The following is a 1,796-nucleotide window of genomic DNA, read 5'->3' as shown; positions in this document are numbered from 1 at the left end:
GGGGAGGAAAACACAAAACACGGAACACAGGACTGACAAGTATTCCATTCTTAAAGTTCAAAGCAAAAAGAAATAATCAAATTTACCTGCTACGACATCAACCGATTTATTTGAAGGCCCACAGTAAAGAACAGCTCTGGTCTTCTGTGAATTGGAGGCAGGACGTTTTTGAATATTCTTGAACAACCAGTACACAATATGGACACCAACAACAGTTTTTCCTGTGCCTGTGAAAATGCACAACACTCATTTAAAATGAAAGGACTGAAAATCAAGCACAATGGCCTTATTGATACCAAAAAAAGTCTGAAAATATCTCTCACCTGGTGGGCCTTGGATAAGAGTGAATGGGTTGGCCAGTGCCTCTCTTATAGCTTTACACTGACTGTTGTTTAGATGGGAAAACCCAGAAGGAAGATAATTGTCAATCTCAAACCTGGCTGGCATCTGCTTCGAAAATTTAGTTCCTTTGAGGAGATTTAGCGTAGATTTAGTTAAACTACATTTGAAGAGATCATTTTGAAAAACATGGCTAGGAAATCACTAGTTCTGACAGTCTGAAATACAGAAATGCAAGATGTTATAAGGAGGCAGTCAGTCTTTAGTACCTCCTTCAGAGTTGATTCTTCCACCAATGGCTATAGTTTTCACAAGCTGGTTAGCTTTTGTGAGACTACTAATTGCATTTTCTTTGCGTCTGCAAAATAAATAAAACAAACTCATAATTAATAAAGGATACATATTTACAATACACATTTAGGGTGCTATAGTATCTATGATTTGTAGTCTTACACATCTGGCAGAAGCTTTGGAATTAGCTCCAGAGTAAATCTTGTCCTCTCACCAAATATCACTTCTGGAATTTTTGTCATGGGCATGTGGTTAATCTGAAAATCAATTTGCAAATTCTTCAGTTCTTTGGATCCTGTTTCTTTAACTTTTGTAATTATGCCATGGGCCATCCAAGTGATAGAGGAAATATCCATGAGAGCTGTGCACTGAGAGGGACTACTCTGACTTTGATTAAGCTTAGTTCGAATGCAGAGGACACTGTTCTTAAGGTCACATTCAATGGACCACTGAGATTTTTTGTCAAGTGGGAGGAGAAAATAACCTTGAAGCTTCTTTTCACAAGAGTTTTCCCATTTCAGGGCTGCATCTTCAATAAGAATGCTCTCATTTTCAGCAACAGCATTGGAGGCAGACTCCATTTCACACATGGGTTTCCATATTCCCTGATAATCCATGTATGTCTTGTATGAATTCCTTGATGAGTGGAATGCATATTTTGAAAAACACTTGATTGGATCTCTCACATGCTCCAAACAAATCTCAAATTTTGGATGCACAACAAACAGCTGAATTGCTGGTGTCATTAGTCCTCGTGCCGTGGCTGTACCTAGCTGTACTTCGACTGCCTCACCTGGCCTTATTCTCATCGACAGTTCGGCATAATGCTCAGCATGCATGGGATCAGATTTTTCTGAACTTTTAGCATTTCTCAGTCTTTCATTGAATTGTCTTGCATGGATTCTTGAGCTGACGTCAAGCTCCTCAATCAGGGGAAAAAATCTGTCCCAATTTTCCTCTCTAAGAGCAGCTGCTAGGCATTTCCAGGTCTTTGTAGAGACATAGGCCATGACTGAGTTTGGAGTTTGCTGTTTCACTTCAGCAAGGATGTGAGGATTGGAGAATGAATATATCCTTCGCACCCATTTCAAGATCATGCAGTTGTTGGTTTCATCAAACTGTGGTTGATCTGCCAACTGAAGATCCCTGTACATAATGTCTAAGTT

The 1,796-nt window shown here is 39.4% G+C and overlaps 1 protein-coding gene across 1 annotated transcript; it reads right to left on the bottom strand.

The window, feature by feature from the left end:
- Positions 1 to 86: 86 nt before the first annotated feature.
- LOC107683107 (helicase with zinc finger domain 2-like) lies at positions 87 to 1,784 on the bottom strand (the record flags this gene model as incomplete). The annotated part of the gene is made up of 4 exons (XM_016479193.1): positions 793 to 1,784; positions 609 to 697; positions 324 to 467; positions 87 to 227 (listed from the first exon to the last, which is right to left on the bottom strand). Coding segments are annotated over exons 1-4 (1,366 nt in total), but the record flags the coding sequence as incomplete, so codon positions are not given.
- Positions 1,785 to 1,796: the final 12 nt, after the last annotated feature.

This window comes from Sinocyclocheilus anshuiensis, unplaced genomic scaffold (genome assembly GCF_001515605.1).
Source record: "Sinocyclocheilus anshuiensis isolate Anshui unplaced genomic scaffold, SAMN03320099.WGS_v1.1 C32932657, whole genome shotgun sequence".
Taxonomy (NCBI): Eukaryota; Metazoa; Chordata; class Actinopteri; order Cypriniformes; family Cyprinidae; genus Sinocyclocheilus; species Sinocyclocheilus anshuiensis.
The sequence above is the reverse complement of the archived record's forward strand: the minus strand, read 5'-3'. Positions and strand labels throughout refer to the sequence as shown.